The following is a 27,807-nucleotide window of genomic DNA, read 5'->3' on the forward strand; positions in this document are numbered from 1 at the left end:
CGTGTTCGAAACAGGTTGGGTTCCATCTTGAGATTTTTAACACCCAATTAACATCCCACTCGTTTTGGGGTTTAAAACTGCCCCTTTGTATTGGCACCTTATTCATGTTGGTTAATTTACAGAATAATTTGAATTTTGTTGTGCAAAAATAACTGAGGCTCAGGCTGCATTTAGTGAATGGTAGTAATTGAAATAATAGTTAATTGCCCTCTGTCGGTTGGGAAACATGATATACCACAGAAAACTATTGTTATTTTGATGGATTATTCCAACTGTTGTGTACTGCAGGTTGTATAACATGGTATTACTTTCCTGTTTGCTACTGAATTTGATCCAGAGTGAATTGATTCAACAAAGTTCCTAGCCCTCCATGATTCACGAGGCCATGTGGGTAGCTGATACCTATAGAACAGCCACAGTCTCTCTTTTTAAACATCTTGGCACAGACCCAGTGTTATGCCACCATTTTATTTTTTCCTTTTCTGGAGACATTGGCTTGTATTTTCCAGTCCCGCCAGCAGTGGGCAGTGTTGTGTCAGGATAGGATAATTTGGAGCGCAGTCAACTGACTACTGGCCGTTTTCCAGATTTTCCATCCTGCCCGTGACGATGCCCGCTGCTGGCGGGACCGGAAAATCCTGACCATTGATGCCAGTGCGCTTGACCCCCATCCACTTCACCTCAAGCAGATAACTCAACAATGAGGAGCATCAGTCTCAAACTTGATGACCATACAATCCCATTTCTCCCTAGGTGTTGCTGGATAATGATGCATAATGGGAATCCCTCTCAGAATGCATTGTTGTGTGGAAGTCAGGCGAATACAGGACCTGGGCCTGTTGTCATACCCTCCATGCAAACTGACTCCCATCATTTACTATCTAGGGTCACAGATATGGAGAAAAGCTGCATAGACCTAATACTCTTGGTTCCCTTGAGTCTAGTGATTTCAGCAAATGAAGGACAAATATTAGGGGAGAGAAAAAAAACACCTTAATAAGGGCTGCTAATTAGAGCCCTTTGTCTGGACAAAGGACAGATTCCGAAAGCAGAATGGACTCTTCCAGACCTCAGTACACCCTAAGTTGGTGAGTTAGGCCAACTGGATCGTTTGATTGGCCCATTCAGAACTAAGTGGTTTGCAGGACTAGCAATGATTGCAATTGTATGGGGTTTTCTTGTTGCTATTTTGTAACAACAGCTAATAGGTTTCCAGCAGCTATCCTGGTCTGATATCTCTGTGGAAAAGAAAAAGCTTACCTGTGGACCTTGGATGATTCCTGTATCACTGCTCTGATCTTCTGGACCATGGCCAAAATTTTCAATCTGGGCTCAGGAACCCAATGCCTGACAGTGTTGGGGTCCCAACCCTATGCCATGCCTGTGTCGCTATCTTCATATGCACCATGCCCTAATTGGACCAGAGGCAAGCTCGGCGGCCAATTAGTGGCACCGAACGCTGCCAGGAGGCAGGAGCTGCCTGTTGAGCACAAGCGTCAGAGGCATGATGAGGCTGCTGCTGCCTTGTAGGATAGAGAAGGCAGGACGTCCGAGGGACAACAGCCTCCCAGCCCAGAGATGTGGCGAAAAAGCCATTGAAAAGAAACTGCACTCAACCTGATGCAATCACTCTATTACCAAAAGACTTTCCTCAGAAAAAAAACATTACTTGATGGCTCTCTGCATTGCACCTGACAGGTGCGCACTGACATGCACTAGACTGTTCGTTTGTTTGGCTTTGATGATCTGTGATTTGAGAGTAACACTCTGACCTTTTCCAGCACGTTGACAAGCACCTTACGGTGCTTAGTGGGCAGTTAATTGGAGGCTGGGGGTTCCCGGCTCCAGCACACACACTACCCTCACTTTGAAAATAGCAACATGACCTGGGGGTGTTGAGACACTGACAAGTCTTCCAGGAGCACTACTTTTAAAGCACATCTGCTCCCGTTCTCAGCCCCATGGGAAATTGAAAACCAAGCCTCATCTCTCCTGCATTCCTCTCCCTCCCTCCCCCCCCACACCACCACCACCAAACAAGAAATTCCTGGGCAATGACAAAGGAATGGAGATCTCTCATCATGCCAATGCAGGACCTCCGCCCTATTTCCTATGCTTTGTATTTGGGAACTAAACGTTCCCAGATGCTAAATGCAGAAAAATAATTTGTGACCATTGAAATTTACACAGTGGAATCATTTTTCAAACGTTTTAGCAGATTTGTTACTACATTTATTTTAAACAGGTTGAAGAACTTCTGTTAAAACAGCTGAGAGGAATTTCAGACAAAACTTCTAAGCATTCATTCACAATTATTCCACAATGTAATGATCCATAACAAGTTGGCTTATACCCATGCTGTTGCAAGGTCCCAGAAAAGAGGAGAAACCTCACTGAGAGTCCAAAGGTTGTTATATAGTACATGTGTTTCTTTATATGTGCTCTGAGAACAGTATTCTGTTGCTGTGGTAATCTGCAATACGTTAAAATAACTGTCTTGGACCAAACAAAATGCAATACAATAGGAAGTCTGGGTGATTTTTATCTGCTGTTCAACATTGGTATGTAATCCTTCACATGGAACAAAATACCAATCTCTTTTCCTCAGCATTGTTTGAAAACAAAGTTGGATCAGGAAGTGATGTGAGTAAAATAGTTACTCAGCAAGGCTACAGCATGGATGTTAAACAGTAAGGTACTTGTATTTAAACTTCACAATAACCAAGTAAATTCAGGCAAAGTTTTAGCTGAGCTACACAGATAAGAAAGCCCCAAGGTCGATTCTTGTTCTGAGCTGAGTTAAATGATCATGGCAAGAGAGCCAGTAGAATGGGCGTCAGAAGTTCCTGGGATTTGAGAGGGCAAGAATGTAGCTATTTATAGGCGTAGGCTCAGTATGGGGGGAGTATGTTAAATATTGTAGCCAAGTTAGAAAGCAATTTACCTTTTTGGGCATATCTTTGAATATTGGGAGAGTGTAGTGGGAATGTGGATTCGCAGGATCTTCTCCATCTCAGTGATCTATTGTGGAAACTCGTACACAGAGGTCAGCAGGCTTTGCAGGATTTTACATCCATAAAGGATGAGAAGTCCAAATGGGCCTGAATCCCATGACACACCCCTAGCGTGCAAAGCTCTGTAGTCAAGTTCATAAAATTACCTGATAAAATTGTCACCAGAATGGTAGGTAATTAACAAAGTGGGCACATGGTGGGAAAGGTGGGGAGTTCAATGTAGGGACACATCAGGATCTTTCATGGCAGGAAAGACCATTCAAAATATTTTCCTAATCATAGAAGATTAGGTCCTGTGGGGGAACAAAAGGATTCAGATGTCCATGTACACAAAACACTGAAGACTGTGCAAAAAAGTAATTTGAAATGTCTAATAGAATATTGGCCTATATCACAAGGGAATATGAATACAAAAATGAGAAAAGGATGCTTGTGTTGTACAGGGCTTTGGTCAGATGCTAGGGATCATGTCAAGGGATATGGAACAGAAACCAGTAAATGGAGTTGAGGTAACAGGTCAGCCATGATCTAACTAAATGGTGTATCAGACTCGAGGGACTGAATGGGCTACTCCTGTTCCTGTGGCATATCAGGATGTTCCATCTGAACATCCAAAACTTGGAGTAATCCGATCTCCCACTCTCAAACAGTCCATAAGATATAGGAGCAGAAGTAGGCCATTCGGCCCTTTGAGTCGTCTCCTCCATTCAGTGAGATCATATCTGATCTGATAATCCTCAACTCCACTTTCCTGCCTTTCCCCCATAACCCCTGATTCCCTTACTGATCAAAATCTTGTCTATCTCAACTTTGAATATACTTAATGACCCAGTCTCTACAGACCTTTGGTAAAGAATTCCACAGATTTATTATCCTCTGAGAAAAGAAATTCCTCCTCATCTCTGCTTTAAATGGTTGCCTCCTTACTCTGCGATTATGCCCTCTGGTCCTGGACTCTCCCACAAGGGAAAACAACCTCTCAGCATCTACCCTGTCTAACCCCCTAAGAATCTTAAGAAATCTGTAAGAAAGCCCAATAAACATTTTGCAGTTCATAACACTTTTTCATGTTATATATTGTAATTTTGACATGTTAAGACAGCAACCTATTACAGTATTAATCTGGGAGAAGATTTGGTTGAATGCTAGTCCAGTAATAGCACAAATGACACCAACGGATCAAGTATTGGTTATTATTTGTCCAGTTTCTGGCAAAGCTTCATGCTCCTGAGTCATTGTTATTTACTTGTCCCCAAACAAAGATTAATCCTGAAAAATATGTAAAAGAGTAGATAGCTGTGGTTGAGTTAGCTTTGGGAGTTAGCACTGGCATATTCAATGGTCTGAATAGACTTGTTTTCAGATTATGTGAAAAAGGTTGTTGTATTTAAATGTTATAATTTGCATGTGACTGATCAGGGAGCAGATATCAGCATGCAGTGGAAAAACACGTGTAAATTGGGGTATATGAAATACAAGTGCCCCATCCTGCAGAGGAGCATTTAACCTGCAGAATTGTGCAGGATACAGATGAGATTGGTTGGTTGTATTGAGTGTTATTGGGCCTAAATTCAATGAGCTGTCCCAGTGGAATATAAACATAGAGAAAACCAGACAGTCATGTAACTAACCTGTGTAACGTTTCTAGATTCACCAGTTACAGCAGATAAATTGTTCTGTAGGAAGTTCGACCCCGACCACCTGCCACCCCCACTGTGCAGACAGCAAAAATTGTTGAGAGGGCAGTGATTTTTAATATGAATCATTAATAATAGGGACAATACACTCTTTAAAATTTACGATAGACAATTTTTTTTTTCCTCCCCAGCATAATCTTAGTCTGAGGAGAATAACAATCACATCCCTCATTGCTCGTGAGAAGATGGTAGTGAACTGTGGTCCCCGTGCTGTAGGTACTTCCACAGTGCTGTTAGAAAGGGAGTTGCAGGATTTTGATCCAGCCATAGTCAAGGAATGGTTATATAGTTCCAGTTCAGCATGGTGTGTAGTTCGGAGGGGAACTTGCAGGTTGCCATTGACATCCTATTTTGGTAGGGGCCCTTGAAATGGACAGTCAAGTGCCCCCTCACACCCTTCCCCCTTGCCCCCAGCGACCGCCAGGTGAAGCTTTATTAGACAACACAAATCGAGGTTCTGTCACTGCAATAAGACCTTGATGTACTTTTGTAGTATCAGTAGATGGAGCATGTGCTGTGCATGCCCTGACTATTAGTGTTTGGTGTTGAATTCCCTTACCGGTGGACTTTTTAAAGGGACCACCTCAACAAAGGAATATAGTTTAAAAAGTGTTTAAACGATTCTTGTGGGGTCACTGGCATCAGAATAATCAACTACCCTGATACTGACCCACAGCCTTCCTCATCATCCCACCACCAATCCCAACCCCGCACCCCACCACCACCACCACTCCTCCCTGCCAGCCTCCTGCCCATTCCAACCACTAAGCTGCTGCAAAAACCCAGGCAACCCCCAGTGAGACTCCACACGATCAAGAAAATGTGTCAGACCACAGGTCTTGCAGGTGGTTGGCGAGCTCCTGGTCGAGTCTACCTCAATGCCCTACAAGGGTTAGCTGGACCTCACTTTTCAGGAGGGGAAAAAAACAAGATATCAGACAAACTGAGAAAGATCAGCCACATTCACCTGAATGTTGTTGTTCTGCTAACTGGAGGGAGTTTTTTTTGGGGTACGTGAAATAAGGTTTTAGTTTGTAAAGGGACTGTTTCTAGTACTACGCTTTCCCGATATCTGTGAGCACCGGGGCATAAACAACCTGTGTCCCCACCCTAAAAAGTAATACCTGTAACACCATTTAAATGGCAATAGCAGCATGAAGTTCAGTGTTAAACCTCAAGCAAAAACCAACCCAAAAGTGATAGAAAAATGCATACCTATTATTAGCCTATTGCAGCATTTTTAAACAAACACAAATGCATATATTAGAGCAGCAAATGGAAGTATAGCAGCACCTTGTGCTGCAAAAGTGGTATTACAAAAACATAAAAATTCAATGGCCCTCAGTATTATTGTGCTTTCTTAGGACATATATTCACTGTTTTACATGTTAATATATAATGAATTTCCAAAACATTATATTTCTAATGATTTGGATTTTGAAACTTTAAGCCTGGAGAAATTGTTTCCATAAGCTTTTAGGTTTTTATGCTTTGTGTTTTACTTTTTAATCAAGATGAGAACCAGGATCTTTCTGCCCATCCATATATAATCCACTAAAGCTGACCCGGGGGGTAATGAAAGTTGCATAAATAATACGGCTCTTTTCTTTAAGAGACTGACACTCCCGTTGAGTCAGCAGCCAGTGTGCTGGATGCATAGTTCCTATTACTAATAAAATTCTATTCGGTTTTCATGAACCGAACACTCCTCTGGTGATTGCAACAACAGATTACTTCTTATCAAAGTCCCAAGATAACCTGAAAACAGTTTGTCTTTTTGAAAATTCAAAATGGTTTTGCTGGATTTTATCCTTTGCAATGATGATCGTTATGCATCCTAAGATGTTACTTTGTAAAGCATTCAGTAAATGCATTGGCTGCAGTACTGCTGGTGGTGGTTGGGAATGTAGGGTGGGTGCAGAGGGGTAATGCTTGTCTATCAAGGTAAAATAAACCAGTGGAAGTGCTGAAACGATGCAGTTTGCTATCAGATTACATATGCATGAGTCCATCTGCTGCCATGAATAGAAAGTAATGAAAGCACATTGTTGAATTCACACAGTGATTCATGTATGAATGGGGGTGTTGTGCTGAATTGTGCTACAATTTATATTATCTATTATTGGAATAATCTTTTAGTGCCTCATCCTGGATCACGGATGATATGCTCATTTTTAAATGTTCAATCTTGAACAATGTTTAAGCTTCTTATACCACAATAGCTTGTACTTGTACTTATATAACACATTTAACATAACAAACATTCTAAGGCCTTTCATAGGTGAGCATCAGTTCTGAGCAGGAATAAGAAAGCAGGATATGAGAGGTGTTGTTGATTAGGTCAGGGTGAAGAAGGCGTTCAAAGAGGGGAGGGTATAGGACATCAAAGATGTTTGGGAGGCCTACATTGTGGGCACATGAGGGCCAGTGTCTTCAATGGTGGAGGGAGTAGGAAATGTTCATAGTCAAAATTGGGCGGGGGGGGTAGTAAGGGAAATAACTGGGATAGGAGCCAGGACCTGAGCTGATAAATACTTGTATGTTAGGCTAGATGGTTATCTTATTGCTGTCCTTGAGCCGAATAAAAGAGATAGAAATATGTGTGGACAGGTATGTCCTTATTTTTATGTAACTGAATTGATAATTGTCCTTTATTCTCCAGCACAAGCAATGACCACGGTGACTGCAATGGTTGGAGATACTGTAACATTGTTTTGTGAGGCGAACAGAGATGGTGATTTGTCCTTGGTGTCATGGAGAATGGTGAGTAATTCATGGACCGTTGCAGTTTCTTAGACACTGCTAATACATTCAGTTACTGATGTGAAGAATTTCTAAGGTAGTCAAAGCCTCTGGCTTTTATGCAAATATAAAGAAGGTTGATCAGCCCGCTATTGTTGAAGGGTTCATACTGGGAACATACATGAATGGCTCATCCAGTGGCATTTCCTGCTTTGTTCCAGGCAGATACTTAGAAATTGGACCTCCCTATAATAATGTTGAAAGTTCTGAATAGTCTGATCACCTTTTTTTGGGACAAGTTGGTGCGATGTGAATGGCAACATATGCAACATGTGGAGGAGATGGAAAACTCATTCTTTCTAATGTTCACTTTCCCCAGCAGGGGAGAGTATCCCTTGCAGTATGGTTCAATTGTTCTCCAAAACAAAAAATAAATTCCAAAGATGCAGGCAAATCTGAGAAACAAGCAAGCATTTTTGTGCTGTAAATGCTTTTTAATAAAAAAATTCATTTCCTACTGTTTGGGCCAACTGCTGAGAATCTTGTGGATCAGTTAATGCATAGAATTTACTCCAATAGGAAATAAATTTAATGCTTGTGCAGATTCTGGGAATTGCCCACCTAACAAACTCATTAGCACGTCTGCACTTCCGACTTGAATCAGCCACTTTCAGGATTTTGAGAATCATGAGCCTCCAAAGCATGCTGCTTTGCCATTGCAGTCAAACCTTGCCAACAAATGCACGTTTTCAGGGCCATTGTCATCTTAAGTCTCAAAGCTCATACAATGACTTTTTTCTGAAATGTCAGGGGTTTTCTTGAGTTCTTATCTGTTCGGGGACTGTTTCAGCATTTTTGGTTGGCATTTGCGAGTTGAACAGTTCCTGCTTCTAATTGTTATTCAGTTATGCCTGCTTGAAAGTGTTTGTGTGAGCATCAAAGCAAGGGATTTTTTTCGCTCTTTGTCCAGAATTTTGCTACATCTAGAAATGTATCCCCGAAAATCCACTAAGTGTAAGAGTGACAGAACAGGCACTGATAACTGTCACTTCAGGGTGAAGGTGGGGCCAAGTATTTTGCAAGCTATCACCAGACAGCCATGCGACAGGAGGAATGGCATGGTTATGTGTTTCGGGCAGACAGCTCCCTGGCCTGTTAGCACCATGGGCTCTCACTTAATTTTTAATATTATGGCCATTTGGCTGAAGCAATCTGTACACAGTCTTTGTCCTAATGTCAAGATCACTGGGTTATGGGAGGCTAGTGGTTAAGAAGTTCCAAGCATAGAAATCCAGATCCCAACAGAATTCCCATCTCTGCAGAGTCTCCTGCACCTGACCAATGCCCAGGGTCTGCCTTTGGACGACTGCATTTTTAGCCTCTTTATTTATGAATAAGTTTAATGATTCTGCTGCACCTAATGCTCAAAAGAAATCTTAAGCCCTGCCCCGCCCCTTTCATAATAAAGATAGGATTGGATTGGTTTGATTTGAAGTATTATTTTGCTCCTTGCTCCAGGAAACATGTCTGCTTATGCTAGCCATCTTGGCTTACAAGTAAAAAATAGGAATAAAAATAAAAATACCTGGGAAAAACTCAGCAGGTCTAGCAGCATCTGCGGAGACAAACACAGTTAACGTTTCGAGTCCGTATGACTCTTCAGCAGAACTAAGTAAAAATAGAAGAGAGATGAAATATAAGCTGGTTTAAGGGGGGGTGGGACATGTAGAGCTGGATAGAGGGCCAGTGATAGGTGGAGATATCCAAAAGGTGTCATAGACAAAAGGACAAAGAGATGTTAAAGGTGGTGATATTATCTAAGGAATGTGCTGATTAAGGGTAGAAAGCAAGACAAGCAAGGTACAGATAGCCCTAGTGGGGGTGGGGTGAAGGAATCGAAATAGGCTAAAAGGTAGAGATAAAACAATGGATGGAAATACATTTAAAATAATGGAAATAGATGGGAAAAGAAAAATCTATATAAATTATTGGGGAAAAAAAGGGGGGGTGGATCGGAATGGGGGTGGGGATGGAGGAGAGAGTTCATGATCTAAAATTGTTGACCTCAATATTCAGTCTGGAAGGCTGTAAAGTGCTTAGTCGCAAGATGAGGTGCTGTTCCTCCAGTTTGCGTTGAGCTTCACTGGAGCAATGCAGCAGGCCAAGGACAGACATGTGGGCATGAGAGCAGGGTGGAGTGTTGAAATGGCAAGCGACAGGGAGGTCTTGTGGATAGACCGAAGGTGTTCTGCAAAGCGGTCACCCAGTCTGCGTTTGGTCTCTCCAATGTAGAGGAAACCGTGTTGGGAGCAACGAATGCAGTAGACTAAATTGAGGGAAATGCAAGTGAAATGCTGCTTCACTTGAAAGGAGTGTTTGGGCCCTTGGCTAGTGAGGAGAGGGGAAGTAAAGGGGCAGGTGTTGCACCTTCTGCAGTTACATGGGAAGATGCTGTGGGAGGGGGTTGAGGTGTAGGGGTTGATGGATGAGTGGACCAGGGTGTCCCAGAGGGAACGATCCCTGCGGAATGCCGCCGGGGGGGTGAAGGGAAGATGTGTTTGGTGGTGGCATCATACTGGAGTTGGCAGAAATGGCGGAGGATGATCCTTTGAATGCGGAGGCTGGTGGGGTGATAAGTGAGGACATGGGGGACCCTATCATATTTTTGGGAGGAAGAGGAAGATGTGAGGGCAGATGCGCGGGAAATGGGCCGAACACGGTTGAGGTCCCTGTCAACCACCGTGGGTAGAAAACCTCAATTAAGGAAGAAGGAAAACATGTCAGAGGAACTGTTTTTGAAAGTGGCATCATCAGAACAGATGCGACGGAGGCGAAGGGACTGAGAGAATGGGATGGAGTCCTTACAGGAAGCGGGGTGTGAGGAACCATAGTCAAGGTAGGTATGGGAGTCAGTAGGCTTGTAATGAATATTGGTGGACAGTCTATCACCAGAAATTGAGACAGAGAGGTCAAGGAAGGGAAGTGAAGTGTCAGAGATGGACCATGTGAAAATGATGGAGGGGTGGAAATTGGAAGCAAAATTAATAAATTTTTCCAGGTCCAGACGAGAGCATATTTTATTAATTTTGCTTCCAATTTCCACCCCGCCATCATTTTCACATTTAGGGCTATCTGTATCTTGCTTGTCCTGCTTTCTACCCTTAATTAGCACATTCCTTAAATAATATCACCACCTTCAACATCTCTTTGTCCTTTTGTCCAAGATATCTTTTGGCTATCTCCACCTATCACTGGCCCTCTATCCAGCTCTACTTGTCCCACCCCACCCTTAAACCAGCTTATATTTCACCTCTCTTCTTTTTTTACTTAGTTCTGTTGAAGAGTCATACGGACTCGAAACGTTAACTGTGTTCCTCTCCGCAGATGCTGCCAGACCTGCTGAGTTTTTCCAGGTATTTTTATTTTTATTTTTGTTTTGGATTTCCAGCATCCGCAGTTTTTTGTTTTATTTTAAGTAAAGAATAGGAACTTGAGCTGCTGCCAGCTGCACCTCAGCAGATCTCCATTTTCCTGTTCTGAAAACCCTTGATAGAACGCCAGACAAAGGAAAGGTTTAAAGGCTACGAACAGTTGATCTTCATTTCATTTCTCTCTTTTTCAGAAAGTAAGTGAAACGGACAATGAACAACTAATTTCATTTTCACCAACTAAAAATGCAGTAACATACAAAGAGGTTTCTGGATACAAGGACAGGATAATTATGAATAAGGACTACTCCTTAAATATCTCTAATGTTGGAATTCAGGATGAAAAGATATTTTCCTGCTTCACCCTGGTGCAATCAGACATAAATGAAGTTCCAGTCTCACTCAAAATTTACAGTAAGTATCAGAGATAATTGTATTAAAATCGTCTTAATACAGCAGAGGATCTCCACAGCGGACTGTTGTCCTTGCATATTGTACTCACCCATTATTATATTTCCCCAGTAAATGCAGGGGGTAATAAAGGCAATTAGAATATTGTCTTTTTCCTCGACGACCAGGATTCAGGTTCATTTTAGTCTTATAGGTCTGGATTTTCCCCTCTGTCCACAGGAGAGCTGGGTCAAGAGGCCCACCTGCAGCTTGACCTCACTCCGGGCCTGGCCCAATTTCCTGGGTCAAGGAACTTTCCTCTGGTGCTGCCACTGGGACTGATTCTGCAGCGCCTAATGAAACATGATGATCAACGAGGACAAAAGAGCACTGAATATGAAGGAGGGACAGGCCAAGGCCTAAATAGAATAAGATTGTGTGGCCTAAATATGAGGGAGAAGTGCCTTCTATGGGGCTATCTCTCCACAAAAGGCCCATCAGAGCCACTTGTTTTTGCACCAGGGATTACCACCGCCCACTCAGCATTTTCTAGTTGGAAAGCAAGGAAATTACGCTGCTTCCAGGGGTCGCACCTCCCTATCATATGTGGCATTCGGGGAAGGGGCGGCGGACAGCAGAAAACTGCCCTGAAAAGAGCAACAGAGTGAGGGGAGAGGAAGATCGAGTTCATTATAGGAAGGCGGTTGTCTATGCCTCTGCAGCTTTCCTATCAGATTTGAGAAGAAGCAGCAGAGGAAATTCCACTTCAGTGAATTAAGCTGTTGAAAGGGAGTCTATTCATTTTCAGTCCCCTCTCTAGTGGCCATGAGCTCCCGAGCACATCCTCACTGCAGTCAGTAAATGACAATTTTGCATTCATGCTTAGAGGTGTCACAATGACAGGGTATCTGCTTTTATTTCCTCTTCATAAGCTTTTTCACAACAGCAACTTACAGCTATGTGGCACTTTTAACATAGAAAAACATGCTGAATAGCAGACACCAAGCCTTTACAGGAGCATTGAGCAAGCTGATCAAAGCTTGTTTTGTTTTGAGAAGCTTTTATTTAAAGGTGGGGAAGCGGAGAGATTTGGGGGGAGAAAGAATCAGCACTTCAAAACAAGAACACAAAAACCAGGAAGTTCTAATGATGTTCATATGCTGAGCGTCTGTAGTGCGTCTGTACAGCAGCTGGAGATTACAAGCCCTCACCTGTTGGTTTGTATAGTTATAAGATACACTTCCTGATAATGACGATGAATATGAATTTAGCAAGTGGAAATCAGTCATCGTGAAGAATTTCAAAAAACAAAATGGACTGTTTATCCAGTGGTAATAGTAATGTGCACATGTACTCATCAGGGCAAATTCACCAATCACACATCCTAATAAGGATCTATATTCAAAGGGAGACCCAAGTTGGATGAATCAACAATATATGCGGTCAACCCATGTCTGACTTATGGGACACAGTTTATCCTGTCCCGTGGAGGCAGGTTTGAAGGTGTGACTGGGAGGAAAACTTGAAAGGAGAACTTCTGGCCAATGTGTTCCAACGTCTGCTGATCTTGATGGATGTGGGCAGAAGAGGCAATGGTTACCTATCCAGCGGTGGCAGGTAGCCACTTTGCATATTTAGCTGCCTACTTGTGGGCAGAACGGGGACACCGCTGGAATCTTCCTGGATCTTCTCTCCTCCCCCCTGGAGGCAAAAGCCAGCAGTGCCTGGTGGAGAGCCTGTGTGGGTTCTTTCTGTTCACTTCCGAACCTCACACCTTCCTCCACCGCTTCCCCCACTGGAACCGCAGCCAATTGTGGACCAGAGCTGCAACTGCAGGTCATCCTCTGAAGGGGTTTCTCCTCCACAGGGATGTCATGGCAGCTGTGATGTGGCCACCGTTAATTTATAAAAGTAATCATTATTTCAGCGGGCACCTCAATGTGGAGGCACCCCCACTGTCCCCATCTGGCAGCTGCAGCTCCCACCTCTGTCGCTGCCTCTGGGATCCCTCTCAGTAACCAGCCTGCCATCCTTAATTGGATGGCGGACCTGGAGGTGATCTCTTAATTGGAGGCAGATGGGCTGACAGCAAGTGTTGACCCCACCCCTCGATTATTTTTTTTTTAAAGAGGACAAGTTTCTGTCTAATAAAGAGCTGAGCTGAATGCTGATTGGTGTTGGGGGACTGGTGAGTGGGTGAAGGGGGTATGCACAATAGGCCTGAGTCTGGAGGAAATGTGGCAAGGTATAAGGCTGCAGGGTCCTTGCAGAGGATAGGGTAAGGCCAAGCCATATAGGGAATTGTAGACAAGGCCAAGGAATTTAAATTTGATCCAATGGGAGATGGGTAACTATTGTAGATTAATGAAGATGGGTGTGAAGGGCTTGAGGGTTTACTGCACAACAGGATGTAAGTGATGGAGTTTTGGATTGCATGCAGCCTAGGATTCAGGAGGCTGTTGAGGAGAGCATTGCAAAAGTTACATCTAGAGGTCGTATTAAACAAAGCATGAAAGAAAATAGTGATTTGAATTTCACTTGCCCATTTTGCTGGGATCCCTCTAGAACGCTGGTGGAACAGCTGAGGAAAAGACTGAAAACATTGGGCCCTGGCCTGATTTGGGATTCCCCATTTGGCCTTGTAAAGGGTGGGTCAGAAGGGGTAGAGCTGTGGGAATGGACTCCTTATTCTGAGAGTTCTGCTTCTTCAGCCCATAGGACATGGCACAATTCTGGCAGTTGGCATCCCCAGTGAGGGAAGGCATACCAGCCTCAAGAACAGGTGCATGTGGGGGGTTTTTTTGGAAGGAAAGGGAAGCAATTTGGACCCTCAAGCTTTTTTTTTTCATGATTTTGGTATTGGCCTTAAATAGAAGAAATCTTCAGGTTATCTTGTGGTCAGGGATCTTCCCAACCTGATTTTCCTGTAAATTCTCCAACCCTGTGTTTCTTACAGGAAGCTGAGCTTTAAGGAACTGCAAGTCAGGCGTGGGTTGATGACAACATAGAGCTGGATTTTCATCTTCGAGGTGGGAAGTGGGAGTTGGTAAATTCCCACTTCCACCTGCCTGCTTTAGGAGAAAGTGCCCGCAATGGTGGGATTTTCATTGTAGGAGGGTGCAGGCGCTGCAGTCAGGCCAGCTTACCCAGGAAAAGATTCGGAGGTAGCCAGAGATGCTGCCGAGTGTGGAGGCTGGATGTTTAAAAAGCCTGCCTCAGTGTTCGTCCCAGTTTAAATTAAAACAGAAATGCCCTCCAACCCTCATCCCCCACACACTTCTCATGCCCCTGATGCCAAGGTATATCTCTCTCTCTCTCGCTCGCCACCACCAACACCCCCCCCCCACCCCCCTCCACACACACAAACAACCCCTATGGCCCCGCATGTGCCCCATGCCAAGCTGTGGCACTTTTATACCCATTCACTCACTATACACTTTGTGCGGCTCCCTGTTAGCATTGTGATTGATGGATTTACCCTGATGTGTGAATGTGCACATTACTGTTACCACTGGACAAACGATATGCTCTATTTTTTTGAAACTCTTTACAATGACTGCTCTCCACCTGCAAAACTTCATATTCATTGTGATTATTAAGATATGCACTTCACAAACCAACACGTGAGGGCTTGTATCCTTTGCCTGCGGTGTCACTCATTTGCACTACAAGCATGTGAACTCTGTTAGAGCTTCATGGAGGCAGACTTGGATTCGGTTGTGTGCTGCCATCAGTTCTGAAGTGCTGAAGAATATCAACAACATCACTGAGCGGATACGATGATTATATAATAGAGACAGCTCTGAAGAAGTCATACGGACTCAAAACTTTAACTCTGTTTCTCTCTCTGCAGATGCTGCCAGACCTTTGAGTTTTTCCAGCATTTCCTGTTTTTATCTCAGATACTATTACTAGTTAGGCTGCACCCATATTGTGTATGGCATATCCATGATTTAATAGAATTTTAAGTACATTGTTAGCCTAATCTCTATTAGCTGATTGAATGCACATATATGTAATGTTAAGTATTCATCAGTCTTTCCTCCGTTTTAACCTGCTTGAATATTATGTACCGAACTTCAGTGACTCCTTCAGTGTTGCAATTTGAGCCTATGACTGGATGAAGTAATGTTTACTAATTTTTTTGCAAAGCTGCCTATGTTAACATTTTTCATTTACTTAAATATCCACATATGAAGTTTATGATTTTTCACAATTATACACATTATTCACATTTTCATTCCCCATCAAGTGTGATAGCTTTTTTTCAAATTCTGTTTCAGGCATGGCAGACAGACGTCACTATTTGTACTACCTATGCAGTTGCCACCCACATCTGTTCTGTGTGTTGACCCAGTTCCCCTTGGCAGTAAAAAGAGCTTGTCACCTCCCGCTTCTAGAGCCTCTTCAATGAATCTGTCTTTACATAGTCTGTGATCATCCTTCATTATTGCCCAAAATAGGGAACTCTGTTGCTGTATTGACCCTATGTACTCTGTAGCTGAACTGAGCCAATATGCTAAATGCTGTACTTAGGAATTGGTTAGCATGTATATGTATATTTGCAGAATGAAAAGTAAATTTCCTTATAAAATTAATTCTTATTTACAACATTCCCATGCATTAAGTGATTTCAGTTCATCAGTATAAATTTTCGGTAAATAGTGTTTTAAGCCTAAACTTTGTTTCTTTTAGAAAAACCATCTAATCCTGAAATTGTGGAACTAGCTGCATTCTTAGAAGAAGGGAAACTACAGGAGGTATGTACAAGACACACACACAAACTGACTTGGTAACAGAAGCAAGAGAGCTAACTCATTGTACAGATTGATGACCAGAATTGCTTGGGAAGCTCTGGGTATTATTCAGTTGTGTTCCATATAATAAAAGGCCATGGTTTGTGTTTGCAAAGTTATAGACTACAAATCCAAAGAGATTTAAAAGTAGCAATATTCTTGCATTGCTCAAATGCTATATGGACCATTGTTAGTCCTGGTCAGCAAAACGTAAGATGGACATAATTGGCCTTGAGAGATCCAAGAGGAACAAGTAATAAAGATGAGCTTTGGACATTTATTTTATGAGAAAATCATAAGGAAATTGAGCTTTCTCATGGTGCCTGAAGATGGACTAATTCAAGTTTTAAAGACTGATCAAGTTAGCAAAAATAGTCATTGTGGTAAAGGGATCACATATTAGAGGCACAAGTTAAAACTTGTAAGTTCGGTGTAAGAGATGCCATATGAAGCTTTTTGAACAAGGGTAACAAACTCAGACAATACATTACCAAGGAAGGTGACTGAAACAGTCAGTATAAATAGCATGGATTTCTGGAAATGGAAAGGAATTGAAATGTGTTGGTGGCATTAATCTTTTCAAAAGGCTAAAGGTTGTTGGAATGAGTGACCTTTCCTTTTCCCAAAAATTCTTATGACCTTGTGTAACATGTATTATTCTGTTTTATACACAACACAGATTAATGAATCAAGAAGTTATATTTATAAAGTGCTTAATTTGTGCTGATTAACTGAAGATGTTAATTACACGTTTTTTAAAAAAAACCACGTGTTCAGCGATGGGCAACATTATCAGAATTGTTTTTCAGCATTCGGAAAGTTTAAGGCATCACATGCTCTAATGAAACGGTGAATCCAGCAATCTTTTTATAATGGTATCACCTCTTAAATGAGTGCAAAAAATGTTTGACTTCCATTAGTACAATAAGAAGGTTTCTACTGCAATTGAGGGCCAGACAATAAAGCGGGAGCATCAATTTCCATTTGATGTGTTACCTTGAAGTAAAATTCTGTTGTGCCTGCTGCTGGCGCTTATCAGGAGCACATATTGGGAAATTGCGTACTCCTCACCCAATGTTTTCTATCCATTAACATTAACTGGCACTTTCCCTCCATCAGACTATGTAAGCATGGTGTTAGCAAGGAGCATTGGTACAGGTATGTTCCCTGTCTCTATACACAAATTTCCATTCAGTTATGTACTCCCAACAGAGAAAACATTAATGATTAATAAACACAAAGTGTAGAACTTTGTTACTGACGTGTTTCGAGATATGTAATTGTGATTTATTTTGTGCCTGTTCTCTTTTACCTCAGGTTGGTGTGTGTGTTGTGAACAATAGCTACCCTGTTGCCAACATTACCTGGCAGCATAATTTTCAGAATGTCGACCTCAGCAGCTCAGGTATGATTCTAGAATTCATGATCACTGATCGTATATTGAATTGGTTGATTTTGAATTATTACCTTTCTCGTGGGGAATGATAGAAATATTGTCATCAGATTAGATGGACTGTGAGCTTGTGTGAGACAATGGGCTGTTTGGCTACAAAACACATCAGATTTCAGTCTGGTCCTGTGCTTGCATGGAGCAAGCTTCACTGGATGGTAATCAGGAGAGTCAACTGGCTGATTTCTGTTCCACTGCACCTAAGACACTGGAGCTAATTGTGACATCTCTGTTACTTCCTCCTCGCAATCAGTAGTGCATGTTCATAAGCGTTTTTTTGCCTATTTTCTTGTTCTCGTACATTGACTTAGTCTTTCTAAAATGAAATAGCCCAGACATATTTTCATAGACAACAAAGGCCTTTTGTTTAGTCAACCACTACCTATACACTTGAATATTCATGGAGTGGATTCCAAGAACAGCATTGTCTACTACTCCATCATGATCCAGCCAAGAATGGTAAAGAAAACCTGCATGACCGGACCTCTTTTGAGTGTACAGTTTCCTGTTTGAAAACCCTTGCTTCAGCAAAGGTTTGTATGAAAATATCAATTAAAAAAAATTAGGGTTTGAGTCCAGTCAGATGGCCCCGCTTTGATACTGCCAGTCTGTCTAAGGAAATTTTGATTGAAATGTCCTTCCAAGCCCATTCTTTGGTGAGAGAGTCGAGAACCAGATGACACAGGTTTAAAATGATGCACAAAAGAATGAAAGACGAGATGACAAACTATTTTTTACGCAGCGAGTAGTTACAATCTAAAATGCACTGCCTAAAAGGGTGGTGGGAGGCCTTTAATGGGAATCGGATAAGCACCTGAAGAGAAATAATTTGCAGGACTATGGGGAGAGTGGGACTAGCAAAATTAGTCTTGCAGAAAACTGGCATGGGATCGAATGACCAAATGGCCTTCTCTGCTGTAACCACTCTATGATCCTAACAAATGTTTTACTTTTTTTCTAGCCAATGATAGAGTTGTTACTAGTGAAAAAGGTTATTACAACACAATATCTTCTCTGAAGTACACGTCAAAGAAGGGGGAGGGAAGAGTTTCTTTCACCTGCATAGCAACTTACTTTGAAGACCAAGACAGAACAGCATCTAAAAAATCTTCGCCTGTCACTTTGTTTGTACACTGTAAGTAGCAATCAGGTCCCTGCTAAGATAGTGTTGAATGACCTGCTAACTCTCATGTAGAAAAGTACACTTGCAATTTATAAGACAGTTCATGTCCTCAGGCCAACCCAGCACTTCAGAGCCAATGAAATGCAGGTAATTGGCATGAAATAAGGCCCTACAATTAGATTCACCAATTAACCTTTTTTGGCAGTGTTAGTTGAGGGATACACGTTGGCTGGGATACCAGGAGAACTCCTTTGCTTCTTCAGATACTGTTGTGAAATCTTTCACATCCATCCAAACAGGCAGATGAGACCTCAATTTAATATTTCGTCAAAGGGATAGGCTCTGTGATAATATGTAGCACTCCCTTCAGTACTAAACTGAAGCGTTAGCTTAATTATGTGCTCAAGTTCTGCAATGAAACTCCGAAACAAAAGTGCTATAGCTTAACACTGTTAAATGTTTATAGGGATTGACCTGTATTTACTCTAGTTTACTGTATATGTTAATATCACACCACAGCAACCTTATCTGCATATCCCGGGTTGTGTATTCAAGAAGCATACAATTTACTCATCATCATTCTGTATCTGTACCTAAGAATTTCAGTTACATCCTGCCATCTGACATTATTAATTGTATTTTTCTTATTAGTTACTTCTCTCCTCCATTTCAAAACAGCCATGAACCACCTAGTCAAAAAAAAACCCTCAGCACCTAGTTTTTTCAAACTATCATTTCAGTGTCACCTTCCTTTACAAAGTTCTTGAACATATTGTCACCTCCCCGGGGGAGATCTGGGACAATGGATGCTCATATTTCTCCTGAACCACAAAGAAACATAAAAATGTATACTTACTTTGCTGAGCCTCATCCAGCCCTGGTTGCTATTCCCAGTAGCTTGGCCGAATGGGCAAGCCACGTGCTCCCCCACTCAGGCCTTAGGTTAAAATAGATGACAGAGCTCTGATAAGATTGAAACCCAATCTACATTTTTAAAGTGACCCCAGTGACTTGGGTTAGTTTCCCTTGCTGGTAGTTTAAAATTGCAGTTAATCAAAATAGGATGCAAAAGGAGTAGGTAAGTGCTCCATCTTAACACAATCCCATTCTCCCACCAACTCTGTGAGCGTTGTGCTGGATCCATCCTCAACATCTCTGCTGCCAACATACTATCCATCTTTAACACCTTTTCTCCATTGTGCAGCTTGGTGGGATTGTTGTTGCTCCTTTACACACTTATTCACCTGATTGTAGCCAGAGAATCTCCGGCTTTAACTTCTCTTCCAGGTCCAGAATGTTACAATCGAAGTCCCCTAAGCTTCTATCCTTGGTCCTGTCCACTTGCTCATCTTTGTGCTGCCCGACATTGTTATTCGTAAATGTAGGATCAGCTTCCATATACCCAATGACCATTTTGAGCTTGACTGCATTTGATTCCTCTATTGTCTTGTACTGTTAGGTTGCATGACCGACATCCACTTTCTCCAATTTTTTCTATCCTTTCACAGGATGTGGCTGTCACTGGCCAGGCCAGCATTTATTGCCCATCCCTGATTGCCCTTGTGAAGGTGGTGGTGAGTCACCTTCTTGAACTGCTGCAGTCCATGTGGTGTAGGAACACCCACAGTGCTATTAGGAAGGAAGTTCCAGGATTTTGACCCAGCAACAAAAGGAATGGCAATATAGTTCTAAGTCAGTATGGTGTGTAGCTTAGGGGGGAACTTGCAGCTGGTGGTGCTCCCATATATCTGCTGCCCTTCTCCTTCTAGGTGGTAAAGGTCACATGTTTGGGAGCTGCTGTCAAAGGAGCCTTGGTGAATTACTGCAGTGCATCTTGTGTTTGGTACACACTGTTGCCACTGTGCACTGGTGGTGGAGGGAGTGAATGTTTAAGATGGTGGATGGGGTGCCAGTCAAGCAGGCTGCTTTGTCCTGGATGTTGTTGAGTTTCTTGGGTGTTGTTCGAGCTGCACACATCCAGGCAATTGGAGAATATTCTGTCACACTCCTGACTTGTGCCTTGTATATGGTGGACAAACATTGGGGAGTTGAGAAGTGAGTTACTTGCCACAGAATTAATTTTGGGAAGACTGAAGGCATGGTCTTCCACCCCCATCACATACTCTGTCCCTGCTTCTCATGATTATTAATTTGACTTTATGCAAAATATCTAATGTGTAGTGTACAGATGGCACACAGTGAACGCTTTCTTCCCTCCCCACCACATTAGCATGTACAGAAAAAATAGTTTAGCTTGCCCCATAACTCCCGATCTCCCTGAAACTGGCAGAACATAACACATTGACAGGAATCGCTTAGACTGAAACTACAAATCTAGTTTATTAAGAACAGATATCAACAGCAGCAAAATATGCTAAACAGCTGATTTAATTAGATTACAGTACTTAACTCACAGTATTTCTTTCAAAACAATACAAGTTCTGAACTCTTAACAATTCTGGTCCCATAATTTAGACTATATATTATAATTACAGGCCCTTATAGAAGTACAGAGAGAGAAACTGGACAAACAAGTCTTTAATCTGATTATGCACCTCTTGAACTCAAACTGGGACAAAAGGGTGCCTTCACAATTAATCAAAACTGCCAATCAAAAGTAGATTTCAAAGCAATTGCCAGTCTGATGACTCATGTGTTTTCCCAGTTGGATGGAATAAGAACAGCTGCTATTTGTCCTCTATTTTTCATCAAATTACGAGAACTGAGAACCTTACCTGGTTGATGCAAACAATGGCAGTGGTACTGTCTTGTAAATGTGAGAGTGATTAAAGTTTTCTCATATGGCCACCGATAGACCCAGATGTAATTAGAGACGTCGGGAAAGAAAAGAAACCTAAAGTTGCATTATTTGAATATTTGTGTCACAATACTGTAGTTCTAGCCTGGTCCCCAGCTGCACGTTTCACACCTTTCCCTACGTTGAAAAGCACTGACAGTAATGCCAGTAGTCATGGAAGACCATGCTGGCAAATTAGTAATCCTAATTAAAATATATCTTCTCATCATGTGGAACAGGACAGATTTTTGATTTGTTACAGTCCATTTTGCAAAAAAAAGTCGGGAACAACACCCAAGACATCAACTAACAATGATAAAGCCATTCCAAGTGATGAAGTTAGCTAACAGTAAGCCTTTAAACTAATTCATGAATTGGCCTGTGACAGGCCAGTAGTAAAGCAAATGGCATTATTGTGAGTACTCAATGGTAGTAATAAAACTATTATCTGTTTAGAGCATGTGACTTATGGCATAGTCAACCTGGTCCGTGGCCTTTGTGCACATTTAAAGTTGATTATTCTTTACTTTCATTGTAACAATGCTTCATTATCCTAGTGTATATTAGCTCCCATATAGATCACATTTAAAGCAATTAAAGTCACTGAGTAACAAAGTAGTTTTTCTGAAGTCATTGCATAGCAATTCTGCAGTTAGCATATACAGCTAGCACAGCCAGGAGTCAGAGAATCTTCTGGTTGCTTGGTTTATCCTGCACTGACATTAGATAATATGTAACATGGCAGTAAAATGTTTTTTTAATACAAACCTCTAGGATTACTGTTAACGTTTCCGGACTTGAAACGTTAACTGTATTCCCCTCCGGAGATGCTGTCAGACCTGCTGAATTTTTCCAGGTATTTTTGTTTTTGTTTGGATTTCCAGCATCCACAGTTTTTTGCTTTTATCTCTAGGATTACTGGTTTGACTAACTCCAGTTACTAAAATATATGCTCGTTATAAGCTATGTACCTGAAAAATGCAGTGGTGATGCCCCCTCTGCTACAATAACTTGCATTTATATAGCACTTTTAACATAGTAAAAGGTCCTAAAGGAACTTCACAAGGAGCAGTCTCGAACAAAATTTGGCACCAAGCAACATATTAGGACAGACAACCACAACCAAAACCAAACCAAAAAGACAAATTTGAAGCAGCATCTTTAAATGAGGAAAGAAAGGCAGACAGGCTTACAGAGAGAATTCCAAAAATGAGGGCTCGGTAGCTGAAGACACTGCCGTCAACAGTGAGGTGATTAAAATTGGGGATGAGCAATTGGCTAGAATTGGAAAAATGTAGATGTCTCGGAGCATTGCCGCACTGGAGGAGGTAACAGAGCTGGGAGGGTTGAAGGTATGGAGGGATTTGAAAATAATGATGAGTACTTTTTTAAAACGAAGTGTTGTTTAACCAGGAGCCAACGTAGGTCAGCGAGCAGAGAAGTGATGGGGTGAATAGGACTTGGTGCAAATTAGAAGCTAGGCAACTGAATTTTGGACGAGCTTATGTTTGTAGAGCATGGACAATGGCAAGCCAGCCAGGAGGGCATTGAAATAGTCAAGTCTAGAGGCATGGGATCAGGGCTTCAACAGCGGATGAGCTGAGACAGGGCTGAATCTTTGTGCAATTTCCAGAGGGATAGTAATGATTTTATCATACTCAGTGCTTCACTAGAGTGACATAGTTGAAGTCTTGGCAATTCAAAAATGTGGCTGTTTGTGGGCCTACATTTGTAGCCTTTCATGCAACATCAACTCACCAAGGTACCTTTGACAGTACCTTCCAAATCTGCAACCTCTGCCACCTAGAAGGACAAGGGCAGCAGACACAAGGGAATGCCACCACCTGCAAGTTCCCCTCCAAGTCACACACCATCCTGACTTGGGACTATTTCACCATTCCTTCACTGTCGCTGGGTCAAAATCTTGGAACTCCCTCCCTAACAGCACTGTGGGTATTCCTACACCGCAGGGACTGCATCAGTTCAAGAAGACAGCTCACCATCACCTTCTCGAGGGCTATTAGGGGCAGGCAATAAATGCTGGCCTAGCCAGTGATACCCGACCCCGTGAACGAATAAAAAAGAAATCCCCATTAAAAAATGAAAATATGCTTTATAAACCCTGTCCTGTGAAAGTGTTTCTGATTGCTTGGTAAGTCTATCCAACCAATAAATGGATCCAACAGACAAGGCTACAATACTATTTGAGTAGTTGACTCAGTTCGGGCAGCAGTAGGGCTACTACAGTTGGCCTCCAGGCTTCCAGAGTAGAGAGAGGGGCCAAATCAGCCAATGTTCCTGTTCTTGATCATTAGCTTGATGCCCACTCCTGTGGTGGTGGACAATAGAGGCCTGCAGGTTGAAAAATATCTCATTTCACTTTCGGAAATGAAATGCAAGGGGATTTGTTGTATGAAATATGCAAAGAATTCTCAGGAATGTAAGAGCTAACATGTATTATTCTGTTTTGATCAGACAAAACTTCAAAAGTTTCATTGCAAGTGACCCCAGCGCAAGACGTCGAAGAAGGGACAAATGTCACACTATCGTGCTCGGGTGATGGGTATCCTCCACCAGACGCATTCGTCTTCATCAAAAATGTAAGTCAGATATAATCATTACATTAGTCTTAATTTAATTAATGTCCTTCATTTAATTAACAGTTTGTTTTTTTTAGCTCCCTTTTCTCCTCATTTGTAAATGCCATAAATCCTTTGCCCAGCTAAGTCCACTCCAGGTGGATGGAAGTTCCATTCTAATTTGGAAACAACACAAATCCAACATAATTGGGTCACCACTGTTTCTATAGGAGTTTTGCCGGAGTCACGGCAGGAAAGCAGCAGAACCCCAGTGGGATATAGAACCATTATATGTACGCTAATAACTTCATAAGGCATGTGTGTGAATATACACCTATCTATCTATATATATATATATATATATATATAATAAGTTTGCATCTGTATCTATATTTAAATAAAATGCAAATGTAGAGTCCTGAGAACACAGTACATTTGAAAAAACTAATGAACACACACCAATTGTTGGGATATTATACTTCACTGTCATATCAGCAAAATATTTTCATAATTGATATATGCCCAGGCTGACAGCAGACTTTGAATATATTGCATTTCATTTGTTGCATCCATATTATAACCAATCATATGTATACTGAATATGTACCTTCTATACGAATTTCACAGGGAGAGGACAAACCTGTCAGCATGGACCAGTATGAACTGATTAATGTGACGCAAGAGGATACCGGTGAATACACATGTTCACAACAAGATAACCCTGACATAAAGGATGCTGTAAACATCACTGTGCACTGTAAGTCTTTTTAGAAGAAATATTTATGGATTTCTTTTGTCCTGCTTTATTAAATTTGAGCACGTGTTTCCTAATTAGGGTTTAGGCTAACCAAAATGGGCTGGCATTTTCCTGTCACAAACGTGGATACATTTCGTCATCTCTTCAGAAGCATGGCCAGTCTCTGTGATCATGTTCCCTTCAACAATGCAATTTGGCAACAAGCTTCTGAGAACCTAGTTTTCTGCTTGATTGGGGAACTTCGTTTACCTGCAGAAAGTGTCAAATCAAAGATAAATTGTCTGAGATTTGGACCTTTTGAGTGAATGCCTGGAATAAATATGGGGAATTTAAACACAATTCCCAATGGATGAGAGTCCATAACACACAACTACCAATAATTCAGCTTAATTTCCCACAATCTGTAAGAGGAGGCAAATCAGTATATTCCCTTTATTTTTTCCCTGCATAAAGCAACATTAGTTAATCAGAAGAGATAACCATGTGCAATAGTGGCATAGACTAAACTGGCAAAGAGAAAGAAAGCAGAGCATAGTGGTGGGCAGTTATTTTTCATGTTTTCTTTTCTATTAATATTGATGGAAATCAAAGTGGGGAGAGATGTAAAATGGGATGATGATCACCCGTTTTACACCAATGCACAGTCAAAATTACACCGGGGGAGAGGGGTTAACAAAATATTTAGAACTCCACCCATCGCTGGAATTTCGTATAAATGGATATTGATAACTGGATTGAACTCAACTGTTTTTCGTTCTTCATTATTGTGACTACTGTTGGAAATTTATAGGAATGGATGTCAGGCAATGATTACACTGGGTTTGGCTGTAATTCCCTTTATAGTGCTAATACTAATGGTTCACACATGTAGACTGGTCCATTAGTTGAGGTACCAGATGATGATCCTGAGGAACTATACCCCAGCAAGGACAGAACCTCTGCCGAGATAATCTGCAACATAAGAGGTGCATCATCCTTAACACTCCTGATATTTAATCTGGGGAAACAAATGGCCTGTAAATTAGAGGAATCAAATGAGAAATAATAACTTATAAATATCCTATTAATTACAGACTTGGCTTTGACTGTGAATCTGAGTGAAAATGTCTCTAAGATGGTTGGGGAGAATATGACCCTGGAATGCATTGCTAAGTCTTCTGGAACTGTGGATGTTACCCTGATGAAAGTAAGCTGATGAATATTGCTTCCAATCTTTGTGCTATAGAATTTGGTCAGGGTTGATGTGATGTGGCAAAGAAGTAGAGTGTATGTCAAAATTTAAAACCTTGGAGATGAACCCCTCAAATGCTCCAGAGCACTTCCTCCAAATTAATCCATCATTAGTTTGCTAGGGTTTCAATAATTTACAAGTCTTTGGGAAATTAACTTATATTTTCAGTTTTACTTTCTTCCCTTTTTGTAAACTACTTAGAACAGATTTTAACTAAAGACAGAGATCAGGTGGGCAAAGCATGCTTGCCACTTGCTCAATGCTGCCAGTGTGAAGCCCAGGTTGTGTTTACATTCTGTCAGTGAGCTGCAGACACCAAGTGGAAATCCAGCTGCACTTCTGTGGATCTGGGAGGATGGAAAATTGCCAATTCCCACATTGAGCTGGCTTAATATCAGAAGCAATCTGGGATGAGCTGGTAGAATTTTGCATCTTGACCTTGGAGGAAAATACCTCAAAATTATAATCAATTGCTATGTTGCAATATGGTGGCAGCCAGAGCAGCAAAATAAATGGGACAGAAAGTGGCCCAATGATATTTATGTTTAATTTACATTGGGCTGGGAGAATTGAAATGAGCGGTCTTTAAGTCGTGTACTAAACTCTTTCACACTCTTCTTTCTGTCCGTTTTCAATGTTATTTTCTCTTGATTTTTCTGTTCCTCTTTTTTTTCTTTCCACCTCTTATTCTTTCAGGAAATAACATTTTGGGATACAGTATATGAGTACTTTGACATGCCATATAGTAAGTGTATCATGCTTTGGACTTGTGGTTACCTGAAGCCTTCCACCATGCTATTTTCTTCACTTCATGCCTGGGTTTGTTGAAATGAACGATTGCTATGATGAGTTAATGACTCCATTATGGTCCAATATGGACCTTGATCTTTTTTGTCCTTCAATTCCTTTGTTCCTATATTTTCTTTCTCTCCCTTTTCCTTTCTACCATTTTTTATTGATTTTCTATCCCTTTTTTTCTAATTTATTACTCCATTTCCTTTCCTTTAGCCTTTGCCTTTCATCTCCCTCTCTTTTATGAACAAACAAAGCAAGAAAAAGCTAATAAGTCTATCAACGTTCAGCTTATGCATTGGGCACTGCAGCATCATGTACTATCCTTTCCAATAACTGGTAATACTAATTTATGGGAAGATCAAAACTAGAAAAATTTAACAAACTTGCCCCTCAACCCCACCCTCTCTCTTTTACTCACCCTCCCCCTTCCCCTCCCTGCACCCCCCGCACCACCCCCCCCCCCCAACCACCTATATATGACTTGTTCTAATATCAATTCCCTTGGTGTTCTATTCATCATTAGTATTTCTCTGCCTCCTATCCTCTCTTCATTCTGCTGTGATACTCCTGGTGTACTCTCTGTGGTTAATGTGATGTCTCTCACTGTAGTGTAGTGAATCATAAACAGAACCCAGGGTTAATCATCCCAAAGCATAGCATGTTGGAACCTCTACATTACTGTCAGTTAGATGGCCATCCAGCGGATCCAGTACAGTTGGCTTATAGTTTGAATAAAGCTCTAACCAGCTGAAATATGGCTGTAGTTGCTAGCAGGCACAGTGTTATAGCTTGACAAGAGATCTAAAAGGTTTTGCTTAAAGATAGAAGGGGGCATCTGTTCCAATTACTAATTCGTTTTAAGTACCCAAGGATGATTTTGGATGCGCACTTAGGGATGAAGTACACTTCGGCCTTCCTTGTCTGAGGACCTTACTGCATGTTTGGCTATTGGTATACAAGACATGTGTCCAAACAGTTTATCTTTGTGGTTCATAACTTCTAGGCAAC

General features: G+C 41.6%; 1 protein-coding gene across 2 annotated transcripts in view; it reads left to right on the forward strand.

Moving 5' to 3' along the window:
• LOC121290771 (CD166 antigen-like) overlaps nt 1-27,807 on the forward strand; it is a 258,149-nt gene that overhangs the window by 210,701 nt on the left and 19,641 nt on the right. For both annotated transcript variants that reach the window (XM_041211666.1, XM_041211664.1), the window contains exons 2-9: nt 7,374-7,474; nt 11,076-11,295; nt 15,967-16,031; nt 17,385-17,472; nt 18,479-18,652; nt 23,913-24,037; nt 24,644-24,773; nt 25,847-25,959. In XM_041211666.1, the coding sequence (XP_041067600.1) occupies nt 7,374-7,474; nt 11,076-11,295; nt 15,967-16,031; nt 17,385-17,472; nt 18,479-18,652; nt 23,913-24,037; nt 24,644-24,773; nt 25,847-25,959 (1,016 nt within the window). The remainder of the gene's footprint in view (nt 1-7,373; nt 7,475-11,075; nt 11,296-15,966; nt 16,032-17,384; nt 17,473-18,478; nt 18,653-23,912; nt 24,038-24,643; nt 24,774-25,846; nt 25,960-27,807) is intronic.

This window comes from Carcharodon carcharias, chromosome 18, assembly GCF_017639515.1.
Source record: "Carcharodon carcharias isolate sCarCar2 chromosome 18, sCarCar2.pri, whole genome shotgun sequence".
Classification (NCBI taxonomy): Eukaryota; Metazoa; Chordata; class Chondrichthyes; order Lamniformes; family Lamnidae; genus Carcharodon; species Carcharodon carcharias.